At 40.9% G+C, this 21,632-nt stretch overlaps 1 protein-coding gene across 1 annotated transcript; it reads left to right on the top strand.

The window, feature by feature from the left end:
* Window positions 1–3,089: 3,089 nt before the first annotated feature.
* LOC140231668 ((E3-independent) E2 ubiquitin-conjugating enzyme UBE2O-like) lies at window positions 3,090–20,356 on the top strand. The gene is given in 20 exon segments (XM_072311823.1): window positions 3,090–3,290; window positions 4,174–4,344; window positions 4,753–4,911; window positions 5,452–5,595; window positions 6,777–6,883; window positions 7,253–8,874; window positions 9,388–9,487; window positions 10,259–10,403; window positions 11,653–11,748; window positions 12,677–12,831; window positions 13,349–13,449; window positions 13,452–13,532; window positions 14,115–14,339; window positions 14,835–14,932; window positions 16,417–16,479; window positions 17,260–17,463; window positions 18,061–18,240; window positions 18,944–19,023; window positions 19,687–20,071; window positions 20,073–20,356. Coding segments are annotated over 20 exon segments (4,443 nt in total). The 3' UTR covers window positions 20,199–20,356.
* Window positions 20,357–21,632: the final 1,276 nt, after the last annotated feature.

Genomic DNA, 21,632 nt, shown 5'->3' with positions numbered 1-21,632 from the left:
TTCTAAGACTAAAAGTTATTTTCCCCCAAATACCCTTTTTATGCTTTACAATTCCCTTATACTATATATAGCGTGTATTGCAATCTAGTGTGGGATAGAAATGCGAAGACTAGAAAGCTCGACTGTATTTTCATGTATTTCTGTTATTGCAAAAGAATGTAATGGCTCACAATATCTAACCGACGCAAATCTACTCTTTAATCAATCAAAAACGTTAAACATGATAAACTCCAATGTTTACTTTCTATGTTTAGATATTTGAATAATTTACTCCCAGTTTCTTTTCATGAGTTTTTCAAATTTACTAATATTGTTCATTCTTATCCTACTCGCATTACGCAGTAAACCCCACAGTGGCGGAACCAGGCGGGGGTGCATCGGGCGCACGCCCCCCCCCCCCCCTTTATTTTTTGCGAAAACAAAAGAAATAAGAAAACTCCTGGACCCGCCCCTGCCCCAAGCTATTAATTGCACAAAAATCCATAACACATAATGGGCCACTTCAGAGATTATCTTAAATCATGTAAAACGTTATATTAGTTTAAGAAAACTATGTAACTATCATACTACAATCTGTGAACATCGTTTTTGTATTGACAGGGCTCTTTCTTACATTTTGTGAATTCAATTTCGAGTTCCTACGAAATATACACAATATTTCTGTGCCTATATCTCTATTTCATTTTGTCACCATCACTTTCATCACCACCACCATCACTTTCATCACCACCATCATCACTGTCATCTTCATTATCATTACTTTGTTTCATTATCACCCCACCATCATCATAATCATAATTCACTATATCTTTGTTAGTATTTATGCGCTAGAATATAAAGCCTATATAATGCATTATGTTACATCCTGCTAAACAACATGCTCTCGCCCTCTCCCTCTCCCCTTCCCCCCGTAGTAAGTAAACTTGCTTGTATGATAGTGGCAGTCCTACATAATTTCTTCGTTGATGTATATTATTTGCTAATTTGTTGATATGATATAGATTTTGTCAATGTAATTTTTCTATACATTCATGTACTTTCTTTGAATCATGTACATTGTATATTGACGTTTTCGGTTATATTACTGAAACGAAAATTTGATCAATATATGAAATCATGTTGAAGAAAATTGGATTAAAATAAAATCAAAATACTTCATGCCCACGATCGTCAAGGGTGGAAAATGATTAATTTTCTTGAGGAAGGTGGCGAATATATAGCGGTTCCATGCATTGTTGGTTGTTGTGTGTATGTGTTCTTTTTTTCAATTCTAGAATGCAATTTGCATTATTGCAAGGTCTATTAAATTCTAAGCGAACCATTTTGTCTGATTAAATGGTTTTAATTATCTAAATCTCCGAAAAGTGTCCCCGGACGAAAGAAAACGAAAATAACATGATGAAATGTCGATACTTTGCCCTCGTGCGTGCCTATGTTCTGAAACGTTCGGGTCACCATTTTTTTCTTTTTCTTTTAACGGTGAAATGGAATACAGTATTGAGAAAGGGCTTAGTAAGGACATTTTGTTTTGTTCAGAAGGTTACACTCATGAAATTGAGCCAAATCCATCCATCTTTTTCAAATTCATGTTAATCATTTCTTGTTTTTGTTTTGGAGTCAGTAACATGTCACATCCTCGTGAAAATACAGAGCAATCTGAATTATCATCAAGAAGAAAAAAAAATCACTGTAAACTTGTACAGGCTAAAAACCAAAAATGTCTGCATTTATCGGTCAAGGAAAGACAGCCTTTGGCATATTTCTGAAGGAGTAATTTCTTCTTTATGTACTCACAAGCATTTTTACATTTGATCTGGATGTTACAGCTGGGGTGTACGTTTCTGTCTGGAAACTTCAAAACTAAGTGCCATGAAAAATAATATATTTAAGTCTGGATCTGTGATAAAAAAAAAAATGTGTTGCCCCGGGTGTGCAGTGGCATATAGGTACTCAACCAATTCACGCGGAGAATGATCACGCATTGTCTCAATTGTGTTTTGATAAACTCATAACTTTTAAGAAAATGTGACATAGCAGAATAGAAAGTCAAACACGATCCATTGCATTGCAAATGTTTACCTATTGTATGCTATGTACTTGTTCGAGTGAGCAGTGACTGTACAGAAACTTTTAACTAACAAATTTTTAACACGTGTCTTTTTAACGGATTGTCCGATTCTCCTCAAACTTTCACTGATGTGTTCTACTTATATTGCTCAATCGCAATCCACAATATAAAGGTGAACTTGTCCTTCAAACATGAATGTGTAAATATTCTTTTTTTTATATTATTTTAGGGGATTGATAAAGCTAAGTAAAGTGTATAACCCAGCAGAGACAAGACTAACAAACAAACAAGATACAAGACAGGCACAATCATGATATGAGCTACACACCGAAGTATACCGACAAGAAGATTATACAAACGCAACAATAGAACGAAAATTGGGAAGGGCGTTGAGAAAAGATAAAAGGGAAAAGAATGGGAGAGAGGAAAGACATGGTAGAGTCATTCAAATGCACGGAACAGGCATTTTGTTTGTTTGCTTAATAAGTCATCATATATCATTCATTATTTATTTACAAAGGCAATTTAATACACAAACATATTCTGAAATATTCATGGCCATACATGTAGAATTGCTTTGAAAATGAATAGATTTCTGTCTATCTATCTATCTATCTATCTATCTATCTATCTATCTATCTATCTATCTATCTATATCTATCTATCTATCTATCTATCTATCTCTCTATCTATCTATCTCTCTATCTATCTATGGATCTATCTATCTTTATCTATATATCTATGGATCTATCTATCTATATCTATATTATACCTGTCGCTGTCTGTCTGTCTATACGATCTATTTAATTCATCGTACCTTAATCCATTATATCAACCTTCGGACATGTATTAAGGTTTATATAATATTCACGATAAGGACATGGGTCCATTGATAAAATATTTTGATAAAATGTATTGAAAGCAGAGAAACAGAGAAATCAAATTTGCAGGGCTGATTTATGATGTCATCATTCACGCTCTGAATGTACACGTGAGGTCGTCGTACTTTTTAGTTGTAAACATGGCGGCCACCTTATCTAAAGAAGATGTGGTGAGAAGGAAACATCGTGGGCAGATCCAGCTTGGACTTGTTACTTACAGCTACACAGGAGACAGTAGCTCCGAAGACGATGACGATGACGATTCCGATGTCGTCAGAAAGGGTGAAGTCCGCGTCTCATGGTATCCAAAAGGTCGTGTTGAGGTCCTCGCGGAAGACAAGGTGTGTTCAGTGCGAGGGTGAAATGTATACCGGCTGTTCGCAGTGCGGTCCCATACGTTGGATAAATTGTTGGCAACTTTGCTGCCGCCATTCATCATTGTTCATGTCGGTGAAATCAGATGTAAAGTGATATCCTTTGCCTTAATTCATCACCGTATCCATGGCAATTTATTCTACGAGAATAGCTTTAGGGCAGTGAAATAATTTCGTGATCATTGTGTTATTGCACTCTATTTCAGTGCGGGAAACCTGCTCATGATCAGGAGGGGGGCCCTGCTCGGTCATATTATAAATAAGGATCCCTCCTCGCCTCGGAGTCCTCCTCGTGAGCATGGCTGGGGTGCTCATGGCGCCCTCAGGCGAGATGCTCATGATGAGGCCCCCTGTTCACTTATCATCCATCTCACATCTGACATATAATTTGTCGCAAGTTCACACTGATTTTTTGTTGTTGCACACACATATCATGTCCACTCTCAATGATGAAAAGAAAAAAAAATTCTGTCTGCGCTATTTGACAAAAATCAAGTTTTAATCAACTGATGTGCAGCAACCCACAGAAACACGGGTGCCGTCCCCATTTGGGTTCGCTCAATGCAGGGCTACCGCACCTGTTATTGACCTGATCAGAGTCAAATTTTTTTGGTGCTTTTTTTCTGTGTGTGAATTGTGAATTGCCTCCTTCAGTAGGCAGGAAGAATAATGATATGAAATTTGGGGGAATTCTGTGTGTATTGTTCCACTACTGTGACATCATGGACTGTTGTAGGGGGACTATTACTTCTCAAGAAGAAGAAGAAAAAGAAAAAGAAAAAGAAGAACTGTCAAATGATGACAGAAACGTCTAATGCTGTGCATGCTTTCTGATATAATCTCAAATCAGGTGACACTGCATGACCGTTCCCTGCTGCCGGGAGATATTGTGAGGTACAACGTCGGGGACCAGCCTCAGAAGGGACTGGTGAAGACCATCCATGTCAACTGTCATCTCCAGGTCCTCAATACCAGGCAGATGGTTTACAACATTCCCAGCCAGCAGCTTACTCCCATTGAGGTGAGAACTGTAGGCCTAGTATTTGATTAACCCTCATGGCCCAGTGCAGCTACTTTAAAATTCCATTGACTTTGTACGCAGTGGAGTTGCCAGTAGCAGTGACAGAGTTATACCAAGCAGCAAGACAAATATTATAGAATGGTGTTGGCAGCCTTGAAATTTGTGGATAAATTGATATGATTGGAAGTTAGAAAAAAATGCTGTAAATATTTACTCTCTATTAACATTTGATGATGTTGTATACATAGGAACCTTTCATGGCTATTAATGTATTGAGACCAAAGTTATGTTAATTTCCAGCTCTTTATAAAAGATAATCATAATGGGACCTGATGAATAAAATGGAGTGTACAGGGCACTCCTGATATAAGAAGAATGAATGATCTGTCTTTTCATCCGTCCATACAGCGATTCCAGCCCAGTGACCACGTTGTGTTGGACGACTGGGTGGGCATTGTCAGGGACAACTACAACAGCATCGTGACAGCCTTCAAGAATGGGGCGCGTTGCGTTTTGTCAGATGAAGATGCATGCCGACTGATTGACATTCATGACAATAGTGATGAGGTAATGTCTCCTTTGGGGTTTTTTTCCGAAATCATCTGGTATGTTGCTTGATTGTTCTGCATTTACCCACTATTTATATACGTAGTATATAATCGTATGTCCACTATGTAAGACTATATGCACAAATTAAAAAAAAAAGAAATCACAAATAATGTAAATCACAAGTAATTTACATTTTGACTATCTATCAATCTATCTATCCATATATCTATCCACCCATCTATCTCTATATGTTTGTAATTCAATCATTGATTTGCCGTCTAATCATATGTGATGTTCTAATTAAAAAGCAAATAAGCAAAAAATAAGCAGATAAAGGAGCATACTGTAAAAATGGAAATTTTCGCACATTTCATGCAACCAGAATCTAGCACGAAAATAAAAGCACATGAATATTTTTGCATGCCATATGTTCCACTAGTTAATGTCCTGATCCAGCTGAATCAAAACAGGCCAAATTCAACTTACTCGGGTAGTGCAAAAAATTACTTGCGCGAAAATATCCACTTTTACAGTAGGTGATGTCTTCATTACCCACAGGATTCTGTTTTTGGAGAAGAGGTGGGCTTCTTTCCGGGCCAGACACTCCGTGGACCTTCTAGCGTCTTCAAGGGGGCCAAGTGGCTGAGTGGACCCCGCCCAATCCTTAGCAGCAAGATCAAATTCAGGGTCATTGTGGAAGAGGTTGGTCTTTTCTTTCATGAAAATGATGATGCACCTGTGTAAAAAATTGATTAAATAATGTTTTATTGTTATACACTGCATTCTCCACAGACAATTGTCAGAGTTTATTTAGTGCTGGACAAGAGTATGAAGTAGCGATAGCATGTATACAATTCACTTCTTTAAAAGTCAAAGACAGTGGAATACAATGAAGTTTATTTTTCAGACATCTTATCCGTTCATGGATTTGAAATTTGTGTGCATGTGATGTGTGCGCATGCGCTGGCCGTAGTATTCAGTGTAGCTCTCCCAAGGTCCTCTCGACCGAGTCACATTCAGTCATCAATTCAAACAGAAAGGGACTATTGGCAGAACCAAACGTTGCCCGAAGCCTGTTTTCAATACTTCAACTTAACTGGTAAGTCTTCAAATTGAAGAAATTTTTGGATTTTAAGTTGATATTTACCCGCGATACTATAGTCTGTCATGATCCTGAATGGTACAATGCGAAGCCCCATTTAGCTATGCGTATGGGGCTGCTGGTCGCAGTTAGCTATGCGTATGGGGCTTCTGGTCGCATTTACGTGTACAGTACTACATCGCCGCCATACGGCGGTGAGTCAAACTAACGGCTCTGGTATGAAACGATTATTGCATGATTACTAAGACATGAGAGCACTTTTGGGCGAGTAAGTCTCGCAGTGTTAGTTATATGAAAGGTACTTTAACCTGAAACACAAACTAAGACAAGGAAATTCAGGGAAACTTTTGAGGTACCAAAACTTTATATTGTCTTTAAAAATTGTGCTAAGTATAAAAGACACAGTGCAATGTATCATACAGTAATGTATAGATCTATATGAAGTACGATAATAGAATGTCATTACATTTCTACCATGTGGTCATTCATTGTTTTTGATTACAAGTAGCCATTTTCCATTCTAGAACCTTCCTCCTTTTCCCCAGCCATTGGCTATTAACCTTCCAGCAGTAATTTCCCTTCACACATAGGGATGGATGCATATGTTTAAAGTGACCATTTAGTATTTATTATCCTGAAATTTGTGAGTACTGTTATTCATTCATATATTCATTCATATATATTTATCTGTTTATCCTTTCATCGATGAATTCATTCCTTCAGATATGTATTCCTTCATTTTACTTCATTTTATTTGCTTTGTCTATAATCCACATTCAAGGTGAAAATAGTTGGGGTTGATGTGCAATGGTGTACAAGGGCAGTCAGCAAAAATGCCAGTGATCTGAAGCCACCTCCATCTGTCATCAAGGGCAAGAACCTTGAGAGGTGAGTGAACAATCTTTCTCTTTTAGTACACACCCTAGTTTGAATGTAGGGCTGGCTGAATACTTTGTTTTGTCATTGTATTCGTGGTCCCACCGCCCCCTCCCCCCCCCCCCCACTCCCCAAACAAGGCTACAATCAGATTGAAGCAGGAAAAATGTTAACAAATTGTCCTTTTGCATGTGTAGTTCTAATGCTACCACACTGGCATAACAGAACTGTAGACACGTCATTTTGACCCTGTGTATAATGATCTTTGTTCAACGGCTTGTATGCTTGGTTCATTTTGAAAAAGACGACAAAAACAACAGGTGAAATTGGACCAAGTTTGATTTCTGAAATTTGTTTTGATACTGTACATTGACTTGACAGGTTAAAGCTTTTAAACTTCAGTGCACATGCCAGTGTGCAGATAGGGGACAAGTGCATGTACACCTTGGATGAGAGTGATCTCACCCATCCAGAATCTGTGTCCAAGGGCGGGGCCCTTTGCTTCAGGAGGCCGGATGAGGCAGCCACCTTTGATGCCCTTTCTGTGCCAGAGGAGGGGGATGCCGACATGGAGGTCTCCCAGTCAGACCCAAGCCTCGTGTTGCAGCGGCTGATTCGCAAGTACAAGACTGTCACGGCAGGGGGCGGAGCCAGGACGGTCTCCCCTCTCTTGTCATCCCTCCTGAGACTGTTGATGCCCAAGGAGTGTGGGCCTGGGTCAGATGGCAGGACAGGTGGTGATGGAGTGGGGGACGATGGTGTCAGCGAGATGCCAAGACTGCAAGATGTGTCGTCATCTGAGCTGCAGAGTATTCTCACAGAGGTTGTTAAGTCTGATCAGGAACAAACTCGTGTCAGTGATACTGTAGACCAAAAGACATTTGATGGTTTGGAGAGTAAAGATGAGGAAAAGACCGATGCTCAGAGCCAAAGAATATTTGGAGGTCAGACTACCACCAACCCATCTGCCTCTCACGACTGTACAGCAATGGAAGATCAAACTTCTGATGACGGGATGAAATCTGAATGCGGTGCATCAGGAGGAGAAAGTGAGAAGCGCAGTAATTTCAGCATCAATGACAAGCATCTACATGATTTGCAAAGTTGTCTTAGTAGCTACATGAGCAACTCCAGTCTCTTTGGAGATTTGGCATCAACAGCGACCTCTGACAAGCCACTGCTGAACGGCGATGCTGAGCCTGACGGTGACAAGTCCAGCAGGCTAGCTGCCCCTCGAGACTCGGATGCATCTGCCCTTCAGACACTGTACAAAGAGCTCCAGGAACTGTCCCAGGATGTCGACAAGCTCCGCAGTCCAACTGCAGCTGAATCCAAGAGCGACGCGAGAGTAACCAGAAAGCTGCTGGTGCAGATGTTGAGAATGATGTATGGGAAGTTGTCAGGCCAGAGTCAGGGATCCAGGGACTCGATCCCCTCACCCAGACCAGCTCGATCCAAAGTCTCGTACAAGAGACGAGGGGAGCAGACCGTTGGCAAGGGATCAGCGAGGAGTGAGAGAGGTGGCAGTAAGAGGTCCTGTATGACGAACAAGAGTGACTCCTCAGCAAACGAAACTGATGATGATGAAAGTGACGATGAAGAGAAGGCAAAGTCTGATACCAGTGATGATGAGGAGGATGATGTGCTTGCAGATGATACCTTTGATCAAGATGAGGAGAAGGAGAAGGAGGGGGAGGAGGAGGAGGCAGAGGGTGGCATGGATGGAGTAAAGCCCTCAGCTCCAAAGATGTCCAGCCACGGGGCAGCGAGGAGACCAAAGCCAGCTGCCCACCTGCAGAAGAAGCGAAGGGATCCCAGCAATGTGGGGCCGTTGAAGGCAGGCCAGTCGGTCTGCGTGGAGGTCACACACACTTTCACCAAGGTGGATGTCCTCTGGCAGGATGGTACTTACGAGAAGGGCATCATCTCTACAGATGTCATCCCGTGTCGGCAGCTGGACGAGCTGGAGTTCTTTCCTGGCGACTTTGTGACACAAGGGAAAGGTGAGCCAGCTTCTCTCCTCATTTTCATGTTACAAGTGACACACACACACCCACACAAAGAGATTTATTATCTGTCAGATTGGCAGATGCTGTAGAAACCAAGCAACATTGTTAGATATTCTAAAAATGGCTTAGTCTCCAAACAAAGTAGTTAATTGAAAGGGTGTAGGGCAATTACCCTCTGGGCAATTACCCCTGAGCCTTTCTCTGACCCTAACCCTAATCCTAATCTTGAACATAATCCTAATTCTAACCCAATCTCTGAATCCTAAACCAAACCCTAGCCTTAATTTTACTCTAACCTTATCACTAACCAGTATTTAGCCAGGGGGATATTGCCCTTGGGGGGTAATTGCCCTGATACAAATTGAATGATTGACATTAAGAAGTGTACATTGGGTACCTCACGTATTGGTCGTAGGTAACTAATCATTGCATTATTCTTATTGATTCTAATGGCATCAGCATTTTTATTGACAAAGTATGCTCATGTGTGTGTATTGTGACTAACAGGAACTACTGGTCATGTGTATGGAGTGGTGACCAGAACAAACAACAAAGAGAGGACATGCGATGTGAACTGGGTCAGCAGACAGGGTGACCCCACATCAGAGTGAGTTTTCACTTCCCACCAATGGTGGAGTTAACACTTCTCTAGTTACCAATTGCTGTAACAGGTCTATTCAGTTTAATAAAGAAAAGAGCCCTGAAAAGCAGTGTAAAACAAACAAATTAAACAGAAAACAGAACATTAAACCAACCTGGAGGCTTCAGTGAATATAGATTCTAATTTTCTGTAAGCCAAAGCTGTGTACTGATATGAGTGTATTTAGCCTTTGAAATGCATCATCAATCTAGATTGTAGGTCATTATACTTAGTAATCATTTTAGGCCTTTTGGTTGTATGCCAATATCAGTAACATCAAATGCAGCATGTGTCAAAATATAGCCCAAAAACTGCGTTGGGCAAAGATTTAATGAAAAAAAAAGTAAGGTAATATTTTTAGTTCATTTTATGTCCATGTAATGAGGACATTTTCCACTTATCATGAAATGAGAGTGGTCGTGTATTAGGTAAATGCTACATTACAACCTTGAACTTACTAAGTTTTTGTATGTTTACAGTGCAAAGTGTTGTGAAAGCCACTGTACGATCATTTAATTACTCCTTATGACACTCCATGTTTAGTTTAATTTGGGATTAGGGCTAGTTCCTCAAGAAATCTAGAAATGTATTTTTTTTTAGATAAACAATGACAGCTACTGAGAAATAAAAAAAAGCAAGGTGTTGTTCATTGCCATTTTCTCTGCGAAGATCTTTTATGATCAAGATGTCAACATAGTGTCACTGTTTTTGGGATGTACCCAACTGATCTCCCAGTAGACTGGACATAAAGACGGAGGAACTGAGCGTGTACGAACTCACCCCTCACCCCGACTTTGTCTTCAGTGTGGACGACGTCGTTGTGAGGATAGCACACAACGTCGGGGAGGACGACAGCGATGGCAGTCTTCCGCCCGCTGGACAGGTATGGCTGGTATCAGAGCCTCCACTGCTGCCCCAGTTGAGATAGTTTTATGGGAACCAGATTGATAAGGGAATTCCACTGAAAGTCCTAAGCTTGTGTGAAGCAATCCATCCATGAATTGTAACATACTGTAAAAACCAGAGACATTCGTGCCATGAAACTTTCGTGAATTGGCGCCGACGACCTTTTTCACAGCATGAGACTTTCATGAATTGGTGACTAGCATTCAATGCATCATGTAGATACAATTTTTTGCATGCATTTTACCTTCATGAATCCTGGCTCCTTGTGAAACTCTTGAAAGTTTCATGCACACGTTTCATGCATTAGAGTAGGGCTAATTTTCATGCCATGTGGTCACGTGAGTCACATCACTTTGTGAGAGCAGTAGCCATCGTGTCATGTGAACAAAATCTCACAATGAAGTGATGAACAAACTTTGTCTCGGTTCCTCATAGCTTTCATTCCTGTTTGCTGAAATGAGAGCAAAATGAGACAGCAGTTCCCTGTTAACCCACTGGTTTGAACCACTTCACCAAAGAGCCATCCATTCACAGAAAGAGAGAGGGGGGGGGGGGGGGGGGGCACTGTGGCATAGGGGATAAGACTCCCGACTCCCAATCGGAGGACTTGAGTTTGATTCCCGCCCGCTGGTTACTAGGACTTCTTTGGACAAGATGATTTTACCCACAATGTCCCTCTTGACCCGTGTGTATACATGGATACGTGGCAATGCTAGGCTATAATAATAATGGCTGGGCCCTCTGGTAGAGCATTGGCAACACTGAAGAAGTTACCCTGGATAAAGAAGACCTTATTTATTATTATTATAATTATTATAATTATTATTATTATTATTATTATTATAATTATTATTATTATTATTATTATTATTATTATTATTATTATTATTATTATTATTATTATTATTATTATTATTATTATTATTATTGTTATTGTTATTGTTATTGTTGTTATTATTATTATTATTATTATTATTATTATTATTATTATTGTTATTATTATTATTATTATTATTATTATTATTATCATTATCATTAGCAGTAGCAGCAGGAGCAGCAGTAGTAGTAGTATTTGAGAGAGAGAGAGAAGGGGGTAGGTTTGTGAAGATGGCAGGTATATTAACAGTATAAATTGAAGAGTTGGGCTGAGTGTATCTTGAATAAGCACAACCAAGTTGATACTGTATGACTAGATGTTCACCCTTCCATTTGTTCTTCCCGATCAGGTCCAGGAGGTGAACTCAGATGGCAGCATTTCTGTGCGATGGGTTGACGACACAAGGTCAAAGGTCATGCCTCACCTACTCTACAGAGTTGAAGAGGTGATTGTGTTAAAACATTACCAGCTTGTGAAAGAAGTTTGAAAGGGGAAGATGACTACCCTAGTAGCAAGAAATTCCCCATGTGTACAAAGAGAAAGATACATCACTGAGAACCTAGACAGCATCACATAATTGCTAATAAAGTTATGATTTTGCATGTGTTTGGCTTTTGTATAATTTTTTATGTCTACAGGATTATAACATTGACATTTATAAGATCGAGAAGCAAATCTATTTTTGTACCTTATTCTACAGAAATCATATGATGACAATGATTATACGTCTAACAACAGTGCTGTTGTTATGACTTCTACTTCATTTCTTACTTCTACTAATAACGATAAGAGAAATAATTCCCAGTCTTCATGATTATGATATAGTTGTGCCATAAACATTATAATACTCATTTTTTTATCATGGTTATAAGCTAGTTCACAGTTACAATTTTAACATGGGTAGATGAAGGTCTGTTGAAACTGCCTTGTTACTATGGTGTTTGAAAACTTAATAGGTCTTAATGAGAACTATGTTGTAAAATATTCGTGTACAAACAGGTGCATATTGGAATGTACCGGTGACTGTATTCTTTGCAACGACACTAACAAAAGCTAGACTCATCTTTTATTGCTTCAATTGGTGTTCTATCCATGTTTGGAAAAGTTTGTAGTTCAGAGGTCATTGCAGACTACTCCTAACTGTGAACTGGGTTATTGTCAGTGGTGTCATCTTGTTGTCAATTTTAATTCGTCACAATTAACATCATGATTACTCATCATCATCATCATCACCATCATTGTCATCATTGTCATTGTCGTCATTGTCATTATCATCATCGTCATCATCATCATCATTCATTCTCATCTTCATCATCATCATTCATCATCATGCTCATTCTCATTACCTGTGTGCCACACCCTGCTCTCTGCAGGACTTTGACTCGGAGATTTCCTTCACCGACGACAAGGAGGAGGATTGCAAGGAGAGGCTGCTGGAGGTGGGAGTGAGCTGCGACGGGACGTCCTCCGACAGCAGCTGGGAGACGGCCAGTGAGGACTCGGGTTCCGGGGAGGATGGACCAGACAGGTGGGGCTCAATCAGATGTTGAGCTAGTGCCTCATCTAAACCATTTTTTATTTCAAGATTATCTTTCACAATTGTTTCAGTGAAATATAATGTATGCATTCAGTATGTTCTGCCAGATCATGGAGTTGACCAGTTGACCAGAGTTGACCAGTCTTGTCTGGTTTGCTTTACTTCTTTGGAAACGGTATTGTAAGTAACTGATTGACAAAGTGCCCTATATTGACGTAAATAAGCACTGATCAGTCAATGTTTTAGTAGTAGCCATGATAAATAAAAAAAAATTTTGAACATACCTACTCAATTGGTAGTTGGTAATCTAATCTACAATTCATGTAGCACAAATTAATCAACAAAGTCCAAGGATGTTTCATTCATAAATCAAATGGGCCATACCGACCCCCCCCCCCCTTTCGAAGACAACATTACACGTACCACTTTTGCACCAACGGTTCAATATTTCTGGCATTCAATATGAAAGCTTTACATGTATGAATATGAAAGATGCTTTCATCTTCAGTGACAAAGAAGACATCTCAGCCGAGGAAGACCCAGATGGCGGGGATGAAGAGTCGGCTGCCAGAAGCAAGACGGAGCCCCACGATGACAAGGCAGAGAGGACTGTGAGGTGGAGACAGGAGACCAGACAGAGGAGCCCATCTCCACCGCCAGTGACTGCTCCGTACTCAAGGTGAGTCCCATGAGTGGCTATCCCACCCACCCCCCCCCCAAAAAAAAAGTGTTTTTTTTCTGCTAGTACGCTAGTACAGTAGACCTTGCCTATTACAGTCAAACTATTGGGACTGAAGAAATAGCTTCATCTCAGAGAAAATTTGACTCGTGAGGAGTGACATCAATAGAATATAAAGAGAAGAGGACTTGAAAAGACCTTTGACTTAGGTGATAATTCGACTTATGCGAGGTTGACTTAAACAAGGTTGACTGTATTAAAGTTTTGATATTTCACTTCATTCATGTGCCATTTGACAATTCTCTTTGTTTATTGTGTACATAAAATGACTTTTTAAAACCCTTTGCCATTCTTTTGCCAAATAAGACACAAACTTTGTGGGGGATATGTAAAAAACTGGTTTACCTGATATGTCTTTACAGAGTCCTTAAGATAAAGTAGTTTTTAGAAAATATTGTTAATAATGGCACACCATTAATGCAACAAATGCAAAGGATATATTTTTAAAACATTTTTTAATAAGATCTGCAAAATATAGATTTGCATCTCCACTGAATCTGAAGGTAAAACATTATATGCATCATACTCTGTACAGCAATCCATCACAGAAGTTTCAGAGAAGAGGAGTCTCGGCCAAACCACTCCATCCGAGGGAGTACAGAAAGAGGGAGTGAAGATGTCAAACCAAAGACACTGGACAAGGATGGACTGAGGAAAGTGGATGGACTGAAGGTTGGAGAGCTGCATGCCAAAGAAGGAGAGGGGAGACTGCAGAAGCAGAGGACGGTGACCTGCAGAGTCCAAATGCTGCCAGTAGTGAGTTGGATTTTTCTCCTTTTTGTTTTCGTATTTTGTTTTTCTGGTCAGTGGTGACATACTACCTTTATGATGTAAAGGCAGATAGATTTCAATCCCATAGTGTATTGAACGCTGTTGTAAGGATTGCCTGATGATGACAAATGTGAGCAAACTGCATGATTATTAGAAATTGAATTGAAATTGAATTTGTGAAGGTGAACATGAATGACCTTCATCATATGCCTTTGCAACCTGTGAATGTGATTACATCGGTAACAATGGTTGTGTTTGCATAGTATTTTCCTTCAATTCTTTTTATGCTTCCATTCTGAAGGGTGTCAGAAGCTTTATTTACAAACATAGTGCCAGAATTTGTATCTTGCCTCTTTTTCATCACCAAGAAACTTTCATATTCAAAATTACTTTGTTGCTGATTAAAGCATTGCAATGTCTGAGCCAAGAGGTAATGCCGGCAGCATGTTGGATGCCATTTCTATTTGCTTCATGTTTTTAACAGGATTCATCATGGAGGGTTCCCTTCCTAGCACACACTACTTCAGCACCGCCCTCCAGCCCACAAACAGGAAGCAGTTCCTTCAAATATGGAGGAAAGAGGTGAGGCATGGCTCTTCCTCCTCCACCTCCTCCTTCTCCTCCTTCTCCTCCTCCCCTCCCTCTCCACTTCCTTCCCCCTCCTCCTCCTCCTCCTCCACCTCCTCCTCCTTCTCCTCCTCCCCTCCTCCTCTCCTCTCCTCTCTCCTCTTCCTTCCCCTCCTCCTCCTCCTTCCTCCTCCTACCTCCTCCACCTCCTCTTCCTCCTCCCCTCCCCTCCTCCTCCCCTCCTCCTCCCCTCCTCTTCCTCCTCCCTCCTCCCTCCCTCCTCCTCCCCTCCTCCTCCCCTCCTCCTCCCCTCCTCCTCCCCTCCTCTTCCTCCTCCTCCTCCCCGCCTCCTCCCCTCCTCTCCTTCCTCCCTCCCCTCCCTCCTCCCCTCCTCCTCCCCTCCTCTTCCTCCTCCCCTCCTCCTCCCCTCCCCCTCCTCCTCCTCCCCTCCTCCTCCCTCCTCCTCCCCTCCTCTTCCTCCTCTTCCTCCTCCTCTTCCTCCTCCCCTCCTCCTCCCTCCTCCTCCCCTCCTCCTCCCCTCCTCCTCCCCTCCTCCTCCCCTCCTCCTCCCTCCTCCTCCCCCTCCTCCTCTTCCTCCTCTTCCTCCTCTTCCTCCTCCTCCTCCTCTTCCTCCTCCTCAACCTCCTCCTCCTCCTCCTCCTCTCTCCTCTTCCTCTTCCTCCTCCTCTTCCTCCTCTTCTTCCTCCTCCTTCTCCTCCTCTTCTTCCTCCTCCTCTTCTTCCTCCTCCTCCCTCCTCCTCCTTCTCATCCTCCTCTTCTTCCTCCTCCTTCTCCTCCTCCTCTTCCTCCTCCTCCACCTCCTCCTCCTCCTCCTCCTCTTCCTCTTCCTCTTCCTCCTCCTCTTCCTCCTCCTCTTCTTCCTCCTTCTCCTCCTCTTCTTCCTCCTCCTCTTCCTCTTCCTCCTCCCTTCTCCTCCTTCTCATCCTCCTCTTCTTCCTCCTCCTTCTCCTCCTCTTCTTCCTCCTCCTCCCTCTCCTCCTCCTTCTCCTCCACCTTACCTTCTCCATCACCTCCTCCTCCCCTCTTCCTCCCTCTCTCTCTCCTCTTCTGCCACCTCTTCCTCCTCCTCTTTTCCTCCTCCTTTTCTTCCTCCTTCCCCATCTCCCCCTCCTCCTCATCCTTCCCCCTTTCCTTTTTCATTTACAAAACTATCTTTTCTGTAATGCATTTTGTGCTGAGTATATATGTCATTTAATCAGTCTGTAATTCTTTCCATGCATTGATGGTAGTGCAAAAATGAAAATATACTATTAAGCCAGACACTCAGTTTATGAAAATTGTCCTAATCAATACAGTTAAAGTCAGATCACAGGAGTCAAATGATTATCTATTCTAAGGTTGAATCATATAGATATGAACACATTTAAACAATGCTTTGTATTGACTCTTTCTGCTGCCTTCCATAATTTGTGTTTCCATGAAAATGACAAGCTGTCATGAAGTACACAGAAACTTGTATTTCTTTGATTAATCTTCAGGTCCGTCTGCTCCAGACTGCCCTCCCCCAGGGAATCTTGGTCAAGGCTTTTGAGGACAGAATGGTAAGAATTCTGCACCATTTCCTATCTCACTGAGACTGTCACTCACTTTGTTTGTATTGGTAGTTGACTTCTCTGCAGCTGTTCACAAGATGATCACAGTGGATTCAAGGTGTCTGGTTGGCTAGTCTAGTGAGTTTCATAGTCATCCAGCCCTAACTGCTTTGAGTTGACCACATCTTCTTCCCGTCACGATTCAAAACTCATGATACTGAAAGTAAAAGCAGGATGTTATGTTCCTTTGTCACCTCGACAGTCATAGACTTATGTCTTCAGATTGTTTTTTACAGTCATTAATAGTGTCTGACCTTGATTATCGTGCCATCTCTTATGTGGACTTCTCTATCATCCAGATGTGTTTGCGCAATAAAGACAAAATGCAAAACAAAACAAAACAAAACAAAACAGTGATTCCAGTCTCAATTAAAACTCTTACCAAACTCACAAGATTTACCTGTAATATTCCCATCAGAAATGTGTTATAAATTTTGCATTAAGATGTTTCAATTTCTGTAAAAAAAAGGGGGATTACAATTTTGATATGCTAGCATAGCATTGTTTAGATAACAGCACTTTTGCCATGCGTGCTCCCTAATTAGATACCACTGGGTTGGCAGCTACATGTACATGTACATAAACGTAAACATTGTTTCTCCCATATCCGGCCAAATTGCTTATCCCGATGGGCGCTGGACCTGACATGGCTGGATAACAGCACTCGGACTGTATGTCATAAACTTTCCTATTGGTATGTTTCCTCCTCACCCCTTCCATCACACCCAGGACATGTTCTCGGCCATGATCGAAGGTCCAGCCAACACTCCCTATGAGGACGGCCTGTTCTTCTTCGACATCCGGCTCCTAGGTGACTACCCCCACTCCCCACCCAAGGTGCACTACCTGTCGTACTGCAGCGGGCGCTTGAATCCCAATCTCTACAACGATGGCAAGGTTTGCCTCAGCCTCCTCGGCACATGGACTGGAAAGGTAGGTCCAGAGGTCCCAAATAATGACTGGATGATGAGGACTGATGACTGTGACATCGTCACAAATTTTTATCAAAATGTTTACTCAAGCAGACATTGATTTGGCCAGATCTAATGTGAAACTACTTGCATGTAGACTGTTGTTGTGCTTTCCATTCTCAGTGCATGTTCCAAAGGATGTGCATGTTCCAAAGGATGTTGGTACTGGTAAATATTAAGCTATAATGCAAGATTTTTGGTTCAAGTGTTACCTGAAAGTGAGTGTGTGTTAAAAAGTGGGAGATATTCAACCAACTACAAGTCAGTTGTGGTCCTTTAGGCAACAAGCTATTCTCTACTGTGCATTGTGTTAGAGTTCATACAGTGATAGTACACCATGATGGCAACAAACAAGATTTGTATTATTTGGCACGTTGCGATAAAATCAACTGCAAAAGAATTATATTTCCAGTTAGTTACAAAAAGTGTGAGTGGATTTGGCTCACTCAATCCTTCACCTGACAGCATGTCAAAATGTGCAGAATATGTTATCATGTCAAATGATGGATGATGCAGTGGTATGTGCCTCTCTCTCCCGTTGCCAGGCTCCCGTTGCCAGGGGAACGAGATGTGGACAGCATCATCAAATCTGCTGCAGCTGCTAGTCTCCGTTCAAGGCCTGATTCTGGTCAATGAGCCCTACTATAACGAGGCCGGCTACGAGAAGCACCGCGGCACGATGGAGAGTCTGGAGAATTGCCGCATGTACAATGAGATGGTCCTGGTGAAGATGGTGCAGGTATGTGCCTCTGGTCAAAGCTCTCTCTGACCAGTGGTCAGTTAGATTTCTTGAAGGTCAAAGGTTGTAGGTGTCATAAAGGACATAAAACAAGTTTAATCTCTGAATATCTTAAGAGTGGATTATCAGATTTTCACCAAATTTGCAGGATGTGTTTATAATGAAGTAAGCAAGAAATATTAGAATTTGAGGTCATGAGGTCAAAGGTCATTTGGGTCATAAATACTCAATGGATGATCAGATTTTCAGCAAACTTACCTCCAAAATGTATTGGGAAATGTCCCTACACCTCTTTGTTTTGGTTAATGATACTGCCCATGAAATGGCGATATTTTGATCATGGCTACTGGGTGGACGTCTGCTCTCTCCCCGAGTGCTCCTCTAGTTCCCTCATGACTTTGCCTGATGTTGTGTCACAATATCAGATACAGTAAACATTACTTATGCAACTCTATACGGTGTCATATATTGCTGGATCTGATTACCTTGCATTATGAATGATACATTTATCCTGTCTTTATCTTCAATCCAAAAGAAAACCTGAGAGCGCTAACAGATGAAACAAGTCCATGCAGTGCTCATATTTACCCCAAATGTCCTTCCAGTTGTATCCCACCTGATTAAGCTCCCGCTCTTGAGCTGTGTATTTCAATGATCCATGCATTTGTTTGCTTGTTTGTTTGTTTTTCCTATGTCAATACAGTGCATGACCAATATACTCAATTCACCACCTGAACTATTTAAGGAGGAGACTGTAAGGTTTTGCAAGAAGCGATGTGTCAGGTAAAACAATGGAATTTCACTCTTCTATTGGTTTTTCTTGCAGTATATGTATGATGTTCTGTTCAGTCTGCTGTTCATTGTCTTGTTTGTTCTTTCCTTATAAGCCATATTTGGATTTCATTGCCTTTTTACTCTTGAAAGCAAGTATGAATTGAGCATTTCTTGTCAAATAATAAAGGAAAGAATGTATAACAGTGTATGAGCTAAATGTTCACATTCTTACAATTAATTGGTGGGAAAGTTTTGGTTCAAAAGATTAGTCATGATATGCCATGTTGCCTGTTTATGTGTACTTTTTAATTTGTCTTTGCATATTTCATGTAGTAGGCATTTAAATATGTGAATATGGGAATCAATTTCAAACTATTGTAGATGACAGTTCTATGGGAGTTCTCTTCCTTTTTTCTCTCTCAAGATATTACTTTCACTAAACATAGTGATCTAGATGAAGTTGATTGCATTTGGTTATGGGAGAATTTATTGTGTTAGGGTATGTGGTGATGTTTTGTTTATCCTTGGTATAAAAGACTAAAGTGTTCTAATGATTTTCACATCCAAGCATTCATATGTGGTATCGTATGTACCATATTTTCATCTTTCTTTGGAGCATGAAAGATGTGTTATCACAAAGGACTCTATGTGATTGTCTTTTATGGTACACAGACTCTTGAAGCGCCTGGAATCCTGGTTAGAAGGTGCCTCAAAGCAGACAAATCATCCAGACTCTGAAGGGCAGTCGTCTCGACTGATCAAAACAGAGACCAGCTTGGCTGCTGGCTCTCCGTGTCCTGCAGACGTTCCTATACAGGAAGGAAGAACTGACCAACCTGACTCTATACCAACCCCAGTCTCTGGGTCAGACCAGGGGCCGCCACCCACAACTAAACTCACATCTCAACCGCCGTCAGACTCGGCCTCATCTAGCCCAGCAGAGACCCCATCAATCTGTCCCTCAAGCCCAAACGATGCAGCGCCCTCTCTGGCCAATCCAGTAAATGCCAACTCACAGCCAGTATACACAGGGAAAGCCCCTGATGGACCTGGGGATGGAGATACTACACAGTCCTCCCCAGCCCCCCTTTATACTCTTCCCTTTATCCAAGGGGTTCATCATAAGCATAAACCATGCCCTGGAAGAATTCAGGGTAGCACTGACAAAAGCGGGCATTAGTTAACCCCTCCCTGTTCATCCACATTAACCCTGCTAGCCTTGGAAAAGATTGCCCAGATAGATTGAACTAATCTGTGAATATGATTTTATTTTGACTCGTAATGTTTTTTTTTTCTGTCATTTTCTCTTGCAGTGATTTTTCCTGTTTTCCATTGGGAAAACAAATGTGTGTGTGCTGCATGTAGAGTCAATTTGAGTGAATGTTGATTTTGTTTTTGTTGATTTTATTCTCTCACCGTGTCATGTTTCAAAGCTTTGTTTTGATATTTGTTGCAAAAACCATCTTAAGTGCATCACTTTCTAATTACACTGATTTGCCTAAAGTCCATCTTGTGATGGCTTGCAGATACATTTGGTTATTCAAAGTCATAAACCTGAATTCACAAAGGTGATTAAAAAATATATCCATGGTTCAAAATTAATCCATTGAGGAACACAAGCGTGTGTCAGTGTGCGCTCACTATTGGATTCTGTTGATGCGCAGTAAATACCATGCTCATTTACGCAGTCAAAATTTGCATAATCCATGGATTACATCCAAACAACCTTTGTGAATTGCAGCCATTTTTGTTTAAATGTACATTATTCTCTTCAAGTTTGCCTGTTGTCATAATGTTATAGACAACTACATCTTTTGCTCATAAGTTGTGAGAGATACTTTATTTTGTTTTGCTTATTTTTTGAACACTATTTGTATAAGGAAAATGTATTGTCTTGTGTGATTTTGGGTTATACAGCACATCTCTACATAATGAGGTATACCTTAGGTTCATATCATCTTCTTATAGACCCAAGGTTTAAAGACATTGCTCCCATGTACACTGTACTCGTCATGTAATCTTGAAGCCCCTTTGATATATCAAAATGAGTAGCATCTGCCTTCTTACTTTAATTCACAAAAATAATTGATGGATGACTGTAACAGGTGATGCAACATTAGACATGTGCTGTACATTTCATATGCTGCCATATCACATACACTCTGGTGTACGAAAACATACCCTCGACCTCATGGCATGACTAACCCTTGGGCTGGCCCCTGTCATGTGTACTAACTACAATGGTAATAAGGCAATGTTTTGTTTTTGTTTGTTTTTTCCATATAAAAATAGCCTCTATGAAAAAAAAAAAAAAAAAAAGAAAGAAGAGAGCAATATTGTCCCAGAGGGCGCTATCATTACTATTTTCCCAGTATTACTAGATATACTTGGGTCCAGAGAGACATTTATTTATGCATTATTTATTAAAAGTATCAGAAAATTCAGGAAAGCTTGATCAGCGGTGCTGATTTGTATCAAGGCCCTAAGATATAAGCAATAGTGTAGGAGAAATGTGCTCATTGTAATTTTACATAAAATTTCACCAAATCATCTGCAGATTTGACTAGCAAGAAAAAAAAGGTCAGATTTGAATGACGACAGTTTTGATAATTATAGAT

This window comes from Diadema setosum, chromosome 8 (assembly GCF_964275005.1).
Source record: "Diadema setosum chromosome 8, eeDiaSeto1, whole genome shotgun sequence".
NCBI classification, from domain to species: Eukaryota; Metazoa; Echinodermata; class Echinoidea; order Diadematoida; family Diadematidae; genus Diadema; species Diadema setosum.
The sequence above is the reverse complement of the archived record's forward strand: the minus strand, read 5'-3'. Positions and strand labels throughout refer to the sequence as shown.